The 18,480-nt window shown below is 42.1% G+C and overlaps 1 protein-coding gene across 2 annotated transcripts in view; it reads left to right on the plus strand.

Moving 5' to 3' along the window:
* Window positions 1–18,480, plus strand: part of LOC139619955 (ATP-binding cassette sub-family C member 4-like) — a 36,827-nt gene that overhangs the window by 9,567 nt on the left and 8,780 nt on the right. Inside the window, exons 16-25 of one of the 2 annotated variants that reach the window (XM_071475026.1) lie at window positions 116–247; window positions 479–516; window positions 840–934; window positions 1,348–1,494; window positions 7,131–7,210; window positions 13,505–13,655; window positions 14,389–14,508; window positions 14,657–14,767; window positions 14,852–14,952; window positions 15,657–15,848. In XM_071475026.1, the coding sequence (XP_071331127.1) occupies window positions 116–247; window positions 479–516; window positions 840–934; window positions 1,348–1,494; window positions 7,131–7,210; window positions 13,505–13,655; window positions 14,389–14,508; window positions 14,657–14,767; window positions 14,852–14,952; window positions 15,657–15,848 (1,167 nt within the window). Of the gene's footprint in view, window positions 1–115; window positions 248–478; window positions 517–839; window positions 935–1,347; window positions 1,495–7,130; window positions 7,211–13,504; window positions 13,656–14,388; window positions 14,509–14,656; window positions 14,768–14,851; window positions 14,953–15,656; window positions 15,849–18,480 lie in introns of those variants that run through there. The other variant, XR_011690704.1, reaches the window with a different exon arrangement.

Consider the following 18,480-nt stretch of genomic DNA (forward strand, 5'->3'; position numbering starts at 1 on the left):
TTGTGCATCTTTTCAGCCACTAGAGAGCAGAAGATACTCACCTTTCCCTGTTCATTATAGCTTGATTTGGAAGTGATGCTGAGTGACTGGTATTGACACGAGTGTCAATCTGTAGGTGGTGCAACCAACAGAGGAGGAAAGGCGCTCAGAAGGAAACGTCGGCCTGCGTATGTACGTGAAATATTTCTTGGCAGGTTCTAACTTCCTGGTCCTCTTGGTCCTCATTTTACTCAATGCTCTCGCACATGTGAGTTAATTTCTTCAATTAATTTGGTTTGTGTTTTCTATCAGTTTTGGAAAAATACAACATATCAATGAGTTCACATGAGTGTGTTTGTCTTTATACTTTGTTGTGTTGCAATGAATAATACATTTTTGTGTTTCTCTTTAAGTTTTTGCTTTATGTTTAATGTTCAATGTAAAAATTTAATAATTTTTTTTTTTTTTTTTTGCGTTTACCTGTTTATGTGTGTTTTAGATTACATTTGTCCTGCAGGACTGGTGGCTTGCTTGCTGGTGAGATTTTGTTTCTTTTACACCCATTGAAAAACACGAGGGCTTGCAAAAAAAAAAAAAATTAAAAAAACCCAAAAACACAAGGATACTGTTTTGTAAGTCAAAGTGACATATTTTCAGAGACTGGAAGTGGTTGATAATTTAATAGAAGACGACTGAACCAAGCTGTTTTCCTTGGTATTATCTGTCACTTGTTGAAACTGACCTTGTGCTTCAGGATAGGAGGAATGCGTTTTGTCTAGTGCCTTCATGTTGCAGCTCTCTTTCTTCTTTGTGTTTACTTGTCCTTGTGGATTTTTGTTTCTTTTGTGGCTGACTTGCAGGGCCTCTGAACAGAAGCACATCAATGTGACAGAGCACCTCAATGGCAGCTTCCCCCGGCAGCTGGACCTTGACCTGTACCTAGGTGTTTACGCAGGTGAAGCTCACTGAGCGCACATAGCTTTTTATGTACTGTGAGGCTCTCAATACGCAGCCATTCAATGAACAGACCCACAGTTCTTTGGCTGTGGCCCAAGGCCTTCAAGGCCCAGTGTATGTGTACACAGGCCTCAGCTGTACAGGGAGATAGCAGTGCCTTTCTTGTTCACTGCTGTTGGATTTCTCTGATTATCTCCCTGTGACTCCAATCCTTTTCACTCTCTCAGGCTTTGTATCCACAGTGATACAGCATTCTAGACAAAAAAACACATAATTGATGAAAAAAAATAAAGCGGAGGATATGTGTATTTGCTCAATAATGTACTCTAAAACTGCCGGGCTAATCCTGGAACAGGCATAATACCTGCAGTGTAGTGTGCTGATGAATTTTTTCTACTCTGCTTTTGTTAGGTTTAACAGCCACTTCAGTTGTGTTTGGCTTCCTGCGCAGCTTGCTCTTCTTTAATGTCCTGGTGAGCTCAGCCCAAACCCTACACAACAGCATGTTCAATGCCATCCTCCGGACCCCGGTACACTTTTTTGATATCAATCCAATTGGTAAGTGGCTTGCCTCCATATAAAGTTCTTAATAAAATAACTTATGACTGGTACCTTGTTTCTAGCATGGCCAAGGTTGTACAGGGATGATGAGCTGATTATGAGATGTTAACATCCAGTTGCTGTGGAAGTTATTGTTGTAACATCTCACCACTAGAGAGCAGACTCTTACTTTGTCATGTGTGTCATCCACCTCACAAACATCCATATGCTTTTCCTTGAACTCTATAGTTTGTCATTGACATCAAGTTCCGTATGATAGAATAATTCACACATTCAAATGTTAAAATTTTCATATACAACTATTTTTTTTTCGTATTCAAAGATTTTATATTATCAGCATATTGAAATGCGTGTTTATTAAGTTTATAAATAGAATTAACAACTGATAAATGTTCATTTGAGAATCTAACATCCATAATAATTTAGATTTAGCTGAACAAGCTCAAAGATCGTCGCCTGTTTAGTGGGTTTAAAATCTGACTGCGAATGAACTGGTATCATATAAGTTGCTGCTGGGAAGTAAAGCCTGTGTAACCAAGAGGTGAGTTCAGTCAAAAAAACCTTGTAATAAGACTTAATATTTAGCCATAATGCATTTAAAATGAGCAAAGAGAGTGCTATCTTTTTTTTTTTATTATTATGAGCCCAAACAAAAAAGCAAACAACTATATTGAATAAATACTGTTTGCAGTAGATCTTGGACAGTGTTGTGTTTGGACTAGAGTGCTGTTTAAATACAGACATATTTGTCTTGTGCGCTGTATCAGAAATCTTTGATTATTTCATTAGCTTTGTGGGCTGTAGCTGCCGGGTCAATGGAGTGGGCAGATGGACATGATTTTAAAAGTGAGCAAACACTCATCTGAGGTTACTCAAGGAGGGCTGCTGGTTTTTCTCCAGGTGTGATTTGCGTCACTTTTTTTTTTTTTTTTTCTTTTTAAAGAAACCAGTAAAACTGCAAGAGCAATTCAAGATTTGTTTGAATCAGTTGCTAAACGTTTTGCTCTTCTTGTTATTTTATGTCTGGGACTTTGTGCTATTAATTAAAGACCTCTTTTAATCAGGTGAAATAATGTCACTACAATCTGTCATTCATATCCAAAGTCAACTGTCAAGTGGCCCACTTTGATAACTTTAATTTTTCTGGAGCATTGTTCACCTGTCAGCAGATAATTACTCAGCCTAATCTCTTCATAGTGACATGCATGTACGACACAATCAGCTCGGGTGGGAATTCTCAACAAGAAGGGAACTTGTGTCTGTATAATGAGTCATAATAAGCTGGTAACACAAGTCTAAATATGATTTGAGGGTGTTCAGGAGCTTGCGGTTTCTACTGGCATTAGAAGTGGGTGTAGCGACAAAGCTTTCCTTTGCAAAGCTGTATTTGGAGCAAACACCACAGGTCTTAATCTTTTAGCTTTTGTTTTTAGTGCTGCTGCTATGTTACGTATTGGACTACCTGATGGCTTATCTGGGTGTGCCTTGCTTGGTAATCTACACACAGGAGGAGAACAAACACTTTGAATAATGTAATAATCTGTTTAATAGTGCAGTAAAGGAGAGGCTTAACAGACACTGCTATCTGATTGCTGTTGTGCTGCTATCAGTAACCATTGTATGACCAGTCCAGTCATTACAGCTTGGCCTCCAGGCTGGCAAACAACACTGTGTGTTTGACTGGATTTATAGACAACTGTCCCAGAGATTGTGTTTCTTTTGTCCTTTGTCCCGTCAACAGTAGATTAAGCATGAACCTGACCTTTTTTTTTTTTCTTTTTTTTTACTTATGCATTATAAATAAGTTTAACTTAGGTTGTTGTTTTTTTTTCTCTTGCTCTGTGTTATAAGTGAAACCTTATAAAAAAAAAAAATTAAAAAAAAGATCAGGACAAAGACAGCTGTTGTCAAATGTGCCGGTTTCTCTTCTTTCCGTCTTAATGTTTTCCTTCTGTCTAAAAGATTTTTTCCCCTCTGTATAATTAACTGTCACCTCCATCACAGCTGTGTGTTGCCGTAAGTGTGAGTAATTTGTAACTGTGTGTCTATATGTTGTTAAGGATTTGACAGCTGTTTACATGTGTAAGTGATAGGTGTGCTGCTGCTGAACGGGCCAGGTGTTTGATAGCTGTCCTCAGTGTTAAAGGTTACTATTTCAAGCATCACTGCACAAAGGTCTTGCTTGTTATTCTGTGAATGTGGTTTATAACAATAGAGTACAGCAGTGGTGAATTATGATTGATGGAGAGGCATTGTAGCTCTTCTGTATCAGCCGCTGAATGCCTCTGTGCCATTTGAATCATGATTCTGTGTTATCTTTTGTGCTGTGTGGAGATAGTTGATGTCTAAGTTAGGGCTTTTGGTGATTAAAACCTTTATGTTTTTTAACAATACAATTTGATAAGTTTAAAGATAGCAAGATGATTTTGATAACACGACAGACTGATACTTCCTCTTTTACATATGAATTTATATAACTTAATATATTCATGTTGCTCAATTTTAGCAATACGCACAGTCTTATTACAGCTGTTCATCCAAATTTGATCCAGTTAGAGCAGCATAGACAGCGGTGGATGTGTTGAGCTGATGTTGATCCCTGTAATTTAGTGTCATTGAGTTGGCTAATCCCCTCAGAGACTGCAGGCCAGGGCTTCAGCTCATCAGCACAGTCAAGGAGTGGCGTTTCAGGCAACACACACACACACACACACACACACACACACACACACACACACACACACACACTCCTCTACTGTCCCCCTTTCACATCAGCATAGTGGGCCATCTCAGTGCTGGGTGTCGCTCAGTTGCTGTTGACGCAGGGAACTTTAGATCTTCTGTAGTCAGTGATGTGAGATTCTAATTGTGTCTACAGAGGCAATGTTTTTAATGTCTGTATTTCAGGTCTGGGTTGCAAGAGTGTTAAGAGCAAAGTGGAGGAAGTACTGCAGAGAGGATGATGATATCGAAGTGTGTAAATTGAATGTGGAGATGGAGCCGTGTGTGTGTGTGCAGTATGGCTGATAGGGCTCCCCCTCGCTCGGCACTTCCACTATTTAATTGCATGAAAGGGAAGGAGAGGAGATTGCAGGAGCCTGGCGGTGTGAGCGAAGAGAATGGATTTAGAATGTATTAGTATTGGCAGCAAGGTGCCGGCGGTGGGAGGCTGCCCCAGGCTCCTGGGCCCTTCATGGAAGTGCAGGTGAGCTGTGCCACCTCCAGCCTTGGCAGCCCCCTCCCCAGTATTCCTTCATTATCGCACTTGCCTCACTGAAAGGCCCCTCCAACTGCACTGGGGCCCACACATGGAGCGGCTCTGAGTTGTCCCCTTATCTTGATGTTTACAGGGAACAGCGATTTGCCACACGCCCTGCTCTAGCCGGACCCCACTGTTCCACTTCTTTAAGTGTGATTGGGGGCCCTGCTCAACTAATATCTCCACCTAAGGGGCCACCTTAGTTGGGAGGGCTTGATATTTCCTGAGCCTGAAAAAGTGGTGCAAATCACCCCTGGAGTCTTAAACCATGAGAAATTGTTTGATACTAATGCTGCTGATATCCTGAAACGTCTATACCCCTCTCTACACAATAGGTGATATTGTTGACAACCACCCATAGTGATTGAAGCCATTGTCCCACACCGATCTTACCTCATAGGCATTTCCATGCAGTGAATGTCTTTGTGTAACTGCATCACTGTAATGTATCCCCTCTATAGTCTGCGCAGGATGGAGAAGGGTCTTTACTTCATCCCCTCTGAAACTCTGTGTTAACTGAGCCGCTTGTCAAACAGCTGATAGCTGACTGATGTTCTCTGCTCGAACACCCTGCAACCATGGCATGATGTAACCCGGAGAAACCTATCCTTTTCTTATTGGCATTGTTTGTCAGATATGCATGAATTTGGGTCATCTATGGCTTAGACAGTAAAATTACATAAAATATTATTGGATCTTCCACAAACACAGTTTGACAAGTACTCCCCCCATTTCCCAGACTAAAGCTGCGATATTCTTCACTAGTATAGTAGCAGCTCTACCCCCTTGCTTGAACCTTCCCCTCGGGATGTCTGTATGCTAAAGGGGCACTCACACTGTGAATAAGATTAGTCTGCCTCCAAGTGTACAACATGCTTACGCCACTTGACTTTGAATCAGTACTGATTTGGAGCATTGCTGGGTTGTTGCGGGGAATAATGCTCTGGCTGCGTTTATGCAATGGCTGTTATGGGGAGCCCGGCCTCGTCTGCATGCATGTTTTTAGGCGGGAGCAGCATTTTGGATAAAGCTGTAAGCTGCTTACGGCCGTGGAGAGAGGTGATTACAGGGCCCAACTCCGTAGGACTGACTGGGAGGCTGGAAGGCAACTTTTAGGTCAGTGGTGCCATGGCTTCACCATGCCTCGCGAGTGCCATACCACCACACTGTGCCAACGTGCCTCTCAGCCGTTCCCTCTCCCGGTCCTTCATCAAGTCCCTCCGTATTTCAGGGCCTTTTCCTTGAGCCTAGATAAACTCATTCACATGCTTGTGTGGTTAGTTTCTCTTTATCAGGTGTTGTACCCTAAATGTGTGAGTGCTGCTTTGTTTACATTATCCTCAGACAGATATTATTGTTTGCTTAGTGATGCGTCACTGTGAGAGACAATGGGTTACCTAAGTACAGTACAAAACATTATGACGCTATTTTCAGAGGCACTTTGGCAGTATACACTATAGAGTACACACAACACATCCGCAGTTTATTCTTGTCTTCTAACTTAAGCCCATTTCTTGCTGTGGCAATGCAGTCACTGCTCTGGTACTTTTTGTCTGCCTCTGAGAGTCCTGGGGCTTCCTTCGGGGACAGAGATAGAGAAAGCCTTTCTGTCCTGCCTGCCTTTGGGTAGTTTAGTGTGGGGATTGGCTATCACTGACCCTGCAGTAAATAGTGTGTGAACGCAGCTGGAGTGTAATCTTATGTGCTGTGGGATCAGAATAGGGGAGCAAAGTTACTAAAGGAGTGACAATAAAGGGCTGCCACAGCACCTGCAGAGCACCAGCCAAAATAATGAACACCTGAGCAGATTGGAGGCAACTCAATTAACGTCACTGACACTGCCAGTCAGAACATAAAGGCAGGTACGCAGCTTCTGTTGCCCTTTTGTTTTCAAACAAAAGGTTCCCTCACGTATTCAGCCAAGAGTAGGGCAGTCTTTATGAACTGCTAGACAAATAATGATTCATTGTTTAATCTAGATAGGCCCGTGTTTTTCATCTGTTATCATGCTCAATGTATAAGCTCTGTTCTATGAAATTGGAAGGTACAGTACTTTGGTAACAGTTGCTCAATAATCTAGTGAAAAATTAAAACAAACAAATATATTCCTTTTTGTGGGTGCAGAGACGCTAAAGGATAAAACATGTATGTATTTGACTCGGATTTGTTCATAGAGGACTATTGTAAGTCTGAAAATTACATTTCATGATAAACACCCCAACTAATTCACCTTATTTCCTTATATGGATTCTGATTGAAGTTATACATTTAACATCTTTATGAGCAATACAACAAAATTCTGCTGTCAGATGTCTGCTCCTGTCAAACATCTGATCTCATCTAATCTGTTCATTTGTGTTGTGTTGTCTCCCAGGAAGAATCCTCAACAGGTTTTCGAAGGACATTGGTTACCTGGACTCTTTGCTCCCGTGGACGTTTGTGGACTTTATCCAGGTGAGTCTCACCTCGGCAGGTTTGGTCGCTGGCGCTGCAGCATGGGGAGGCCATTTCATGCCTGGCTAAACCTGCTTTGTGGTCTGGGTCTCCTAATCTGGAAACAATTACTGTAGGATTACCCGCCAGCGCGGCCCAGCGCCTGCACAGATTTAATAAAAGTGTGCACATAGGCTGAGGGCGTGGCTCCCCCAGTGTGACACAACAGAAACGGCATCCTCAGAGAATGTGTATGGAGACTAAGCAAGTGATTGGGGGAGAGAAAGGAACCAAAGAGGAAATAAAGCCCATAGGATGATGGGTCAGATGCGCAGGAGAACAGTGGGGAGGCGAGGAGGGGGTGACAAGGATGATGTGTTGAGTGGCAAAGGGAAAAAGTGTGATCAGCAGGCGTACGATGTGTTTGTAGGAGTGGAGCTGGAAGCGTGGTAGAGGGGGAAGGGGACAGGTCAGTTGGAACAGATTCAGAGCGGGACTCTTAGTGCAATTCGCCTAATGTTCTACAGTCTTACAGGCCTGGTAGCCGAGGGCCACCCTGGTGCACAACCAGGTTAGGTTACCAAATGCCACCCTGCCACTACGACAGCCATCTCCCACGAAAGCCTGAGGAGATGAGCCAGCTCATGCACCTAGCGCCACAAAGAAGGGAATGTTCGCTGCACAATTCGAGGTAGAGGAGCAGGCGTGGCTCCTTGGTTAGGGCCAAAGAATAGAACAAAGGCGTGCTGAAAACGAATCCCCCCTCCACAATGCCTGAGTGATGTTTGTGGCAGATACCCATCTCACAGTAGACAAAAGCCATCTTAAATGCTGAAAGCACAAAAGATCATTCGCACAAAAGCTTTTTGTCTGCTATAGTTCCCCTCATTTTGATAATAAGGTGAATGGCTGGAGTAAAATAATAACTTTGTAGAAGGCCCAAAAGGTCCAACTGAAAACAGAAAGTAGAAAGTAGACTAGGTCATGACTTCTGTTGCACATATGTACTCACTGTACTTCCTACATGACCTGTCCGTTCCGCCATGTTGATTATTACTTTTGTCTTCAGGAATGATAAACTATGCTTCCATATTGCAGTGAAAAATGACATGCAGATAACTAAAAAGAAAAAGACGACTACATAGATCGTGCATGTTGTTTGTGCCGGTGTTGTGCTGCAGCAGAAAGTGCGAGGCGAGCGTGATCGTTGACAGTGGTGGCATCTTTTGGACAAAACACTTTTGTTTGTGCTGCTTTCTGCTCTTGTTTGCAGGTGTTTTTCATGGAGCAGTCTTTAATGCTTTCAGGAAGGAAGATTTTCACTCCTTTTATCAAAGTATTAGCCGTGCAGAAAAGCTGCTGATCCTGACTATTGTTGCTCATTCGCGGAGGGACATTTCCCCATAGTCATTGTTTAAATGGTTGTCAGTGGGGAATAAAGTGAAACTTCATAAACAATGCCCTAACTGGTTTATCTCTCTCTATGGGGAGAGACCGCTTCTGTGTGGGGATTTGCACCAGAGCCTCCTCCTTTATGGTGGAGTAAGCACTTCACAGCCCCTCAGCACTGCCCCCATACCCGCCTAACAAGGGGATTCCCTCAAGCTGGGGGAACCTGGTTATACCCCAGAGCCCTATTTTTTTCACAGGTCTCATTTAGTAGTAATTTAGTATATTGGGAAAAAAGGCTCTTTCTCTCCTCTCTTTATGGTTAGGGGACAAAGACAGAAATGTCAATTAAAAACACCTCAGGCTTTTGGGACTGTCAGCTTTTGTGTGGACTTGACCTTTAAATCCTGGGTTGCCTCTATTTTCACAGAGGGGGCAGAGGAGGAGGGAAAGACAATAAGGGGTGAGTACAGGGGTCTTTCAGTGGAGGATTTTGTGTGAAGGCTCTTGACCAAGTCACACCACTAACTGTGGGGTCTGCAGCTACATTCATAGGTCTTCTCAGCCATCCATGCAAATTCAGTTTGTCAGGATGTTTATGCTTAGACACCAGCTGACAATTGCTTTCATTTAAGTGTGGCGTCACCTGCTCTCACCAGCCTTAATATCATATAAACATGTAAAAAAAAAAAAAAATTGCCCACAAATCATAGACTATTACTATTATATTATTATTACAGCAGTAAAACCTACAGAGATCTGGAGAAAGTAGTTTGTGTGTGTGAGGGAAAGAGGGCGTGCATGAGTTTGCAAAAGATGGCTATTATCTAGAAACACTGGCGGGTGGATCGTTGTGTGAGTCTGTATATTGTGGCACATTGTGTGTCAGGCCTCTTCAGTGGCTTTGTGGGATATGAGAACTGCTGACGTAACCGCGAGTGCTGTAGGATGGGATTTCACCGGCTTTCTCTGTTTCTTTACCACGCTGGTGACAGAAGAGGTGAGGAATGCACTGGCTCCAGGCATTACACAGATTAGCCTGAGAAACACAGGAGATGGTCCTGCGTGGAAACATATAGGCTGTGCCATAAATCCCCTCTGACCATTGTCTTATGACAGTGCTGTTGTCTTCCTGCACAAGGTGGAAAAAAAAGTGACACAGAAAGGCGAAAAGCCTAAAGATCAACTTATACAAATACTTATTGTGTTCACCTATTTGTCAAATAAGTGTAAATATATACCAGAACACAACAAAACAGCAGTGTGCGTGTGCGTGTGCGTGTGCGTGTGCGCGTGGTCAACTGGCCACACATGGTCATTTGATGGCAAGCACTGGCCAGCAAAAGCTTCCAGTGTGTGTGTGTGTGTGTGTGTGTGTGTGTGTGTGTGTGTGTGTGTGTGTTTTGTGTATGTGTGGTCTCCCATGATGCTGCGGTCCAGCACCTCAGCTGCTCTGACTCAGACACACAGGCCAGGCCCGGGGTCGTTTGAGCCTGGGAACTTACATAACAAAGTCTGAACCTCATCTAGAGTCTCACCTCATGTCAGTATGATGAAGATAATGGATTCTGTGCTCTCTGAGAGTGACTTTTGTGTGTGGGAATTGTTGTTTTCTTGCGTATTTGAAAAAGTTTTTGTGTTGTTATCAAGAGAGAGAAAGGAGCAATGACTGAATGAATGAATTTGCTGGACACTAGTGATTTATAGTAGAGAGAGAGAGAGAGTGAGAGAGACTGCATTTCAAAGCCTTTCTCTTATTTCCAAAATGGGGTTGGAAATCAGCAGCTTGACTGAGCCCAAATAAGTGACTTCTTTTACCTTTTCACAGCACACAAAGGCCTAATCCTAGGACTACTCGAGCCACCAATGTAGACAGCGACTGAGACCACCACAGTATGTGTCAGGCCCTCCTCACCACACACAAAACACATTGACTGCAGCTTTATGAAGTGAAAATGGCCCAGAAAGGGAAAATGTGAAGGAGGTGTCCACACTCATTTCTCCCAAAGAAAAGCCACAGCATCTGGGCATTTAATGCTAAAATAAAGCCCAAAGACAGAGTAGAATGGATTCGGTCACTTCTATTGTTCCAGAGCCCAAGTGGAACAGCCCTGTTTTGTTTCAGTACCACTGACCCTTGCAACTTATTGTGCGGCTCTGTCACGGAAAGTGTGGAGCGAAAAAAACAAAAAAAAAAAAAAAAAAAAAATTCCAGCAATGACAGAGGACTTCTTTTGAGGAATTTTCTTTACCAAGCATTCCCCTCATTTCCTGTTTTGTTTGCACGTCTTTCCCAGTGGCAAATATTGCACACTGACAGTAAATAAAGGGAGGATGAAAAAGAGGTTGTAAAAAGCGTACTGATTCCTTGTGTCCAGAGGGATGTTTAATTAAAGGGAAGTGTTTATTTTCTGCTGCGGAACAACAGTCGCTATCATTGCTGAACACAAATATAGCAATTAACTTCAATTTTCTACATTTATTTGGACATCAAAGAGCTGATAGAATCATTGAGAAAATAAAGCAATTAGGGTCAGCAGAGATCTGAATGGTCTTTGGACACAGCAGTGCGCCCAGTTTGCTTGAATGACTGAATCACATGCGTGCGGTAGCTTTCTTTTCTTGCTAAGGAGCAATTAGCGGTAATTCTTTATTTAAACTGTTTGTATACAGAACCTTTCATCCTTTTATCCACTTTTATGTGCAGCGGGATGTGGCTTTGGGAGTTTTCTGTTCCTGTGTGGTTTCATAGGAGATATGGATGTGGTCTGAGGGGGTGAGGTGTACACTTGTAGGATCACTTATCGGAGTCATCTGTGTGTAGTGTGGGTGGGGGCCACGGTGTTCCCGATGCTGACATGATAAGCGGCAGACCACGCAAATGGATCACATCAAACAGGGGCCTTGGCGACAGAGGCCCTGGGGAGCAGGAGGAGGCAAGACTCCTATCTAATGGTTCCTGTTCCTCCTCCATCCCCTCAGATGACCCCACTGTCAGATAAGCCGGCCTGGCTCAGACCTTCTTGACCCCTGCTGAAATGGGCCCAATTAGAATTCAAATTAACCAACCAGCAAACGTGAATGAGCGGTGTCACTGTCACTGTCACTAACCAGCAGCAGGAGAGTGAAAGAAAAAACAGTATATACGATAAGACGTTTGTTCAGTTAATATTTGATCCCCTCAAGGGAAGGCTGGATAACATGCAGTAATGGCCCAGGTGCCACCATCTCACTTTGCAGTCTGGTAGCCTTCCATCAAGGCTAAGATTGAAACTTATGTACTGTGAAATTCTTGGGATCAGTTGTGCTCAGTAGCTTCCACTTACTGTTTGATTGTGTGGGCTCCACTATGGCAATGGTTAGACTAGTAATACCCTCTTATCTGAACTGCAAATGGGATTGAGTGGCTTTTCATCATAAAACTACACTGAAAGTGATCATGCTTAAATGTGTGCTTAAGTGGCAGATAACATCCGTAATTAAGGTGCTAAATTAAATTTTCATCTCTCTGGGCTAGTCTGAGACCACTGAAGGTAACCGCACGATCCTAATCTCCACGTCTTATGATTCATCTCTGAGGATGTGTCTAATTTCAGGGTGTGAGGTTTCAATTTTATCATCTACCAATCGAATATGAAATATGTAACACAGTATATCTTTCAGTTAAGAGGAAATGGTCGTACACATATTCAGTGGTGGAAGAAGTATTCAGATGCCTTCCTTGGGTAAAAATGTTAATACCACATGGTAAACACACTCCAGTACAAGTCCTGCACCAGTCCCACTTGAGTAAAAGTGCATAATTATTATCAGCAAAATGTACGTAAAGAATCAAAAGTACTTGTCCCCAGTGATTGATCATTATATACTGGTATATGTGTGTATGTGTGTGTGTGTGTGTATATATATATATATATATATATATATATATATATATATATATATACACACACATATATATATATATAAAATGAAGAAATTGATTTTCAGAGTATATGAAATCTGTTACATTATTGGCTTTCCAGCATTTTAATGTTGTACACATTATTTACTGACATTTTAGGCAGTTTAGTCTGTAACAGGTCATCATATTATAGAGACTTATTATATATTTTGTAAACAGAAATCTTAATCTGCAAACTAACTAGTAACTATAACAGTCTGATAAATGTAGTGGAGTAAAAAGTACAATATTTTGCCCTGAAATGAAATGAAGTTGAAATTTAAGTACTCAAGTAAAGTAGTGTGTAAAAGTACTTAGGGATATATGGGCTGTTTTAAAAGAATTTTATCTATATCCATTAAGTATCAATAATGATACTATATCAGATGCTCATTTCAGTTTTCTAAACACAGTGCAGGTGTGAGTGCTTTGGTTTCGTCAGGCTCATTGCCTCCAATCCTGTTTAGGCAGCTCTGGTATCCTGGTCTAGATGTGTCACAGAGCCATTAACACGGGTGATGAGTCACTGTGTTGTTGAGGGCTGTGTGGTTTGAGTGTGATGTATCAGACACCCACAGTGTGGTTCCCAGAGCCCTCTGCCAGTCACTGTGGCCATGCCTGTTGGCTGGCTGCTCTGCCAGGGAGGCTTACAGGCCAGAAGTGTTGAAGGGAAAGCCCGAGGGAGCCAGGGATATGAGCTGCAGTGGCCAAGTGGTAAATTCTCACTTGCTACTAAGTGAGAATTAGCACCGTGATCGTTTTCCTTTCACACTGTGAGTCACATAAGCTCAGTCCCACAACCTGCTGTCACCTTACTGTATGTCCATGATGGTCTCACACAAATAGAGCTGAAAGAGTTTCTCTTGTTCAGCCTCAGAAAATAGGCCTCACTGCCCCAGTGGTAACCCACACAGCAGCAGTGAAGCTTTTGACTCTGTTGCTGTTTGATTAATGTTTTGCGCACATCTTTCCTTCTGTCCCAGGTTTTTCTCCAAGTCATTGGAGTGATTGCAGTAGCTGCAATCATCATCCCTTGGATCCTTATTCCTGTTGTTCCTCTTCTCGTTGTCTTCCTGTTTCTGAGATGCTACTTCCTGCGGACCTCCAGGGACATCAAGCGCCTAGAGTCTACCAGTAATTTTTTTTTTTTTTTTTTTGGTGTGGGGGCGTGGACATGTCCATTTGTGCCAAAAGACAAAGGCAGACCACAGGAATGCTAATAGACCATTGAAGAAAGCTATTGGCATTAGCATAAAGGCTAAAGGTGGCGGTAGCCTATGGCTCGGCCACACGCAGTTTCCTCTAGAGACGGGAGTTCATGACATCACATACAATGGGAAAAATGCCAAGTGGGCATGACAAGGCCATTGCAGGCTTTAGTTTATCTATTTTATTCCGGGCTGAGAGCCCAAACGCACATTGGCCAACAGGTCCCATCGTCTTAAAGAAGAAAAGTTCTATCAAAAAGCTCAAAGGAAACATTTAGGTTTTGTCTTTTGGTTTTGTGCAACTAACAAATAGAAACAAAAGACCACTCAATCGCAACCTTTCCCTAAATCAAAACTGACTGGCAACAGGGGAACATTTACTGCTTGTACAATGCAATACACGTACGTATTTCACTACTGATCACCAAATTACATTTTCTTTATCTACACTTTCTCACACCTCAAAAAATGGCAGTTCTGAGGAGTAGATATTAGACCATGTTTATAGTTAAAAGATTATATTCAAAACTCTTCAAAACTGTGTATAATAAAGAAAGCATTTGGGTTGAAAAACTCGACTGAGGTGTCAAATTCATAGATTTTACAGACACATTTTTGTTCAAATGCCAACAGATATGGTCTGTATGTATTTCTTGTAGCACGGAGTCCTGTCTTCTCCCACCTCTCCTCCTCTCTCCAAGGCCTGAGCACCATCCGTGCCTTCAAGGTTCAGCAGAGGTTTCAGCGGATGTTTGATGAATTTCAAGACCTTCATTCAGGTAAAAGCAACTTAGATTTCAGTTAAATGGCCCAAACTTCAGGATGTTAACTTTTGTCATATGCATTCAAACTAATGTTATGTCTGAAAACTTTGGGTCATAGCGATGACATGTATTATCTAATGTCTGTGGTTGCGTTTGTTAACAGAGGCCTGGTTCTTATTCCTGACTACTTCTCGTTGGTTCGCTGTGCGTCTTGATGGAATTTGTTCCATTTTTGTCACCATTACTGCTTTTGGCTGCCTTTACCTCAGGGATGGTACTGTATGGGTTTTTCGTGAAACCATGATGATAAACTCATTATTGTGTGACTGTATGTTTAATTTATTTTCTAATGTTACAGGTTTGGAGCCAGGTGCTGTGGGTCTGGCTCTGTCTTATGCTGTTACACTCACAGGCATGTTCCAGTGGGGTGTCAGACAGAGCGCAGAGATCGAGAACATGGTGAGAACATTTACATTTGAACAACTGCAGTTTCTGTTTCTGATTTCAGTTGGACGTTACCCATTTTTCTTCTTCTCAAAAATATAAAAGTAATTGCAGTAAATGTATTATTGTGTGATTTGGTTCTCCAAGAAAACTGTGGAAAACAAAACAGAAAGTAGTGCAACTCCACTGGCTGTTTCCAACAGTGCTGATGATGGCTGGTTAAAGTGGCATTTCACCTATTTTACACATGAAGTTAACATGTAACATGAATTCTACTCAACCTTTGAAAACAGCTCTATAATGTCTTACCATATATTTTTACATTTTAACAGAAAGCCTGCATAACAAACCGGAGGTGTGGTTTGAATGAAGTGATCATTTTGGAAGCAGGGAGTCTTGTACGGAAGACATTATGGAGTTGCAGTATGGGAATTGTAGAATCTAGGGTTTTTAGAGCTTGACTCAAAGTTAGGATATCTCTGCCTTTCTTTCTATAGTCCCCAGCTTTATATTAAATCACTGGAGTACTCCTTTAAAACACAAATCCACCAGTTAAATATGACTCTCTTTGAGATGGTAAAATTAGAAATGCTAGTGAGCGACGTTGCCATGTTTACTTAAAGTTTACCGAAGCTGATGCACTGCTTTTTTTCTTTTATTTTGAAATTGACTAAATGACCAAAATTCCATGAAATATTTTTATGCCTAATGTTTTGTAGATGACATCAGTGGAGAGAGTGGTTGAGTATGCAGAGCTGGAGAGTGAAGCACCTTGGGAAACAGACAAACAGCCTCCGCATGACTGGCCGAAGACAGGCTCCATCACCTTCGACAGAGTCAACTTCTCTTACAGTGCCAGTGAGCCTTTGGTCCTAAAGAACCTTACTGTTGTCTTCAATTCCAGAGAAAAGGTTCTTGTCTTTATTCCCACCTGTGCATGCTTACTGGTGTGCATAGCCCATGACTTGGGTTGATATGCAGTTAGTGTAGAAGGTGTGGTGTGGTTCTTTTTTATGTGGCATTATTTTGAAATCAATTATTAAAAGGACAGCATATGTGCTTCTGAATCTTGAGGACTATACCATTTGTGATTCATGGAATACATATCATGTAATTAAGACTGTTCAAGTGGATCCATTTGTTCCTAATTTGCATTTTGAGCTACCTGACGGTGACAACTGTTTATTCACTATAGAGTGGGAAGAGGCCAAGGTAGAGGGGCAAAGAAGGAGAGAGAGGAAGGCAGAGGGAGATGGTTGAGGATGATTGAAATTGTGTTTAATGCTGGGGGTGTATTTTGCATGGCTATGGTTGGCCAGGGTGGCTGATTTCACAATGGATGGGTTGATAAGTGTAGAGCCCCTGGCTCTGACAGCCCATGGGAGGGATCTTTGCGGCATGCCATGGGGGTGAAAGGCTTTGTGCATCCTGACAGTTCCCCTGACACCCTTTCACAAGGAAACCTGCACCTACTACCTACAGTACAAGATGCATTCACTCTGCCAGACACTAAAGTCATATTCTATACATAATCATATAAAAGCACACAAGTCCCTGCAGCAACTCCATTGACCTACTGTTGTTTGGAGAAAAACAGCTTGCAAAGGGCAAAACACTTATCTCTAAGAGTCGGAAAATTAAAATCAGTAATGCACAGTAGTCGCTTTTACATTTCATTATGCTATAGCTAAACTGCAAGAACACCATAAAAATTCTTAAGTGAACTTTGACGTTCTTATGCGTTTATCTGAAATAAGATGAAAAGGTAAAACAAGATAACCTTTTTTTATTACTATTGTTTGATTAATAAACATCTGGGAATATGTGAATCATTCATGTAAAACACAGTTTCAGATGTTGGTCATTTTTGAAATAGCTTAAAGCGGCCTTTGTTTGTATTCACTGCCAATCAGGAAGTAGTGCGGCCTTGTTATATTGCAGGTTGAGGTGGTTTGCACAGCTATACAAAGCCTCTTTTTTCTCCTACTCGCAGTCAAGGTTTATTCCATTTTCCTGTTGAGATCAGATCAGAAAACATAGTCATTTTTGAAATTCCCACATAGATGACTTTGAGAAGCACCTACAGAAGACATGCTTTGTCGTTGCAGTACTTGTACAGTATTTATTGTGCCTAGTATGACATAACTGTGCTGTAATACCTCTTAAGAGAGTGAGGATCATCTCTTGATTAGCTTCATACAGCCTTCATCATGTAATTACGACATGACATGAAATGACCCAGTGTAAAGGTCCCTTCATCTTCCATCACTGAGCATCAGGTCGTGGAGAGCAAAGTGCATGCTTGCGCTTTAGAACATTTCTTTGAATAGCACTTTTTCAAACCAAGATACAAAAGATGGTCAGAAAAAAAACTCTGAATGCAAGTAACAGATTATGAAACTACTACACAATGAAACGGCTTGTTGTCTAGCAGAGAGCTAGGAGACTTCTGCCAGAAAGGGATGACCCATTGTGTTTGGCGCCTGTTTTATAAGCTCATTCAGTGTGAAAATCTTGGTTCAGAATAAACATCTAAACTTTCTTAGCCACATGAGTGGAATGCCTGTAGCTCAGTCCTGATAGACGCAGGTTTAGTTGTATCTACTAGTCATATCTGTGCACTCTTACAGCAGCTTTTGCCGAACAGAGATTTGTCATATTCTAGTTTGACAGTATTTGTCGGTTTGGTTTAGGGGAAAGATGATGTTTCCTACAAGGACCTGGTAGATGCATCCAGGGGTCTGTTCCTGTGTCCCTAATGTGATAATCATCTGTGCTTCCTGAGGCCTTTTTAGAGGAACCATTTCAACCTTTGTCTCAGTTTGATGTTAATAAGGATAACTCATTCACAACAACCTGGTCCTATACGTCTTGATCCTTTCTATCCTTCACATAACTGGACAAAAAGGGAGGAAAAAATGTTATTGTTGCATCTTCCATGTGTGTTGGCATGTTATGAGCACAGTGGTTCTTTGTTATGCGACCAATGCTGTTGGTAATCCCCTGTCTAAACAAAGGGTTGCCCAGTGGCTGTGTAGTGCCATATAACAGGCCTATATGTTGGCAGGCTGCAGTGTGTGGCATCAGCCGTGCAGTTCAATGGAACAAGTGACGATTTGCCTCGTGGTGCCAACGTTGACACCATTCCCGTTCATTGGGTCCTGCCGGCAGATTGAGTCTGAGTCTTGCTTATGATCCGTGCTCAGATTTTTGGCAAAAGCTCTGTGAGTAAAATGCGTGGCACAATTTGGGCACGCAAAGATCTTACAGTGATAGGCAATGGCGAGAATTGCAGGTATTATTGCTACAGTGATGGCAGAGTGACATTCTTCAACGTCCTTGCAGGCCAGAGACGCAGCTACAGCAGCGGCCAACGTCTCATCTCGCTGCACTGCAGGACTGAGCGGTATAGGAAATCCTTTGTTCCCACTGCCATTAGACTATTTAACAACTCAGACAAAGGCAGTGGATAATGACACAGACTCAATCTTAATTTAACTAAATACATGAATGAGTTACTGGATAATTATGAATTTCACCTAT

This window comes from Trachinotus anak, unplaced genomic scaffold, assembly GCF_046630095.1.
Source record: "Trachinotus anak isolate AG129_WGS33_773 ecotype Australia unplaced genomic scaffold, CSIRO_AGI_Tana_v1 ptg000001l, whole genome shotgun sequence".
NCBI lineage: Eukaryota > Metazoa > Chordata > Actinopteri > Carangiformes > Carangidae > Trachinotus > Trachinotus anak.